The sequence below is a fragment of the Capsicum annuum genome, unplaced genomic scaffold, assembly GCF_002878395.1.
Source record: "Capsicum annuum cultivar UCD-10X-F1 unplaced genomic scaffold, UCD10Xv1.1 ctg70454, whole genome shotgun sequence".
NCBI lineage: Eukaryota > Viridiplantae > Streptophyta > Magnoliopsida > Solanales > Solanaceae > Capsicum > Capsicum annuum.
Window position 1 is genome coordinate 1 of NW_025880186.1, and position 568 is coordinate 568.

The following is a 568-nucleotide window of genomic DNA, read 5'->3' on the forward strand; positions in this document are numbered from 1 at the left end:
GAGAAATTTAGATGCAAAATGAGTAGCTTAATAAGATTCATAGTTTCTTTTCATAATCTGAGGATGATACATTGGAAATTAAGAAAATACAATGCATAAAAACTCATTTGTTTAGCAGCTGTAGCTTAATTAACAATTTGAACGTCTAAAGCAACATATGATGTGTCTTGTGTCGAAGTGTAGCTACGAGGCTATGGGAGATTTATTATCGGCCATTACCGCCACCACCGCTACCCGACCCACTGCCTACTCCAACACCATGTCCGGAACCGCCACCAACACCGACTCCTATACCAATTCCAATTCCAACTCCAATTCCTCCACCATGTCCACCTCCTATGCCCCCTCCTTTTCCTCCTCCTGCCCCACCACCTACACCTCCACCCGCACCAAAACCACCACCATGACCTGATCCTCCTCCAACTCCACCTCCACCACCACCTCCAAATCCGCCTCCTCCTCCTACTCCTCCAGCACCTCCGCCCCCAACTCCACCACCTGCACCAAATCCACCACCATGGCCTGGCCCTCCTCCAAGACCACCACCTCCTCCTCCTCCTCCTCCGCC

General features: G+C 50.2%; 1 protein-coding gene across 1 annotated transcript in view; it reads right to left on the reverse strand.

Annotated features, from left to right (window-relative positions):
• Nucleotides 1-219: 219 nt before the first annotated feature.
• LOC124894139 (glycine-rich cell wall structural protein 1-like) overlaps nucleotides 220-568 on the reverse strand; it is a gene marked incomplete at its 3' end in the record, with an annotated part of 876 nt that continues 527 nt past the window's right edge. Inside the window, exon 2 of the mRNA XM_047404890.1 lies at nucleotides 220-561. Coding sequence (XP_047260846.1) covers nucleotides 220-561 — 342 coding nt within the window. The remainder of the gene's footprint in view (nucleotides 562-568) is intronic.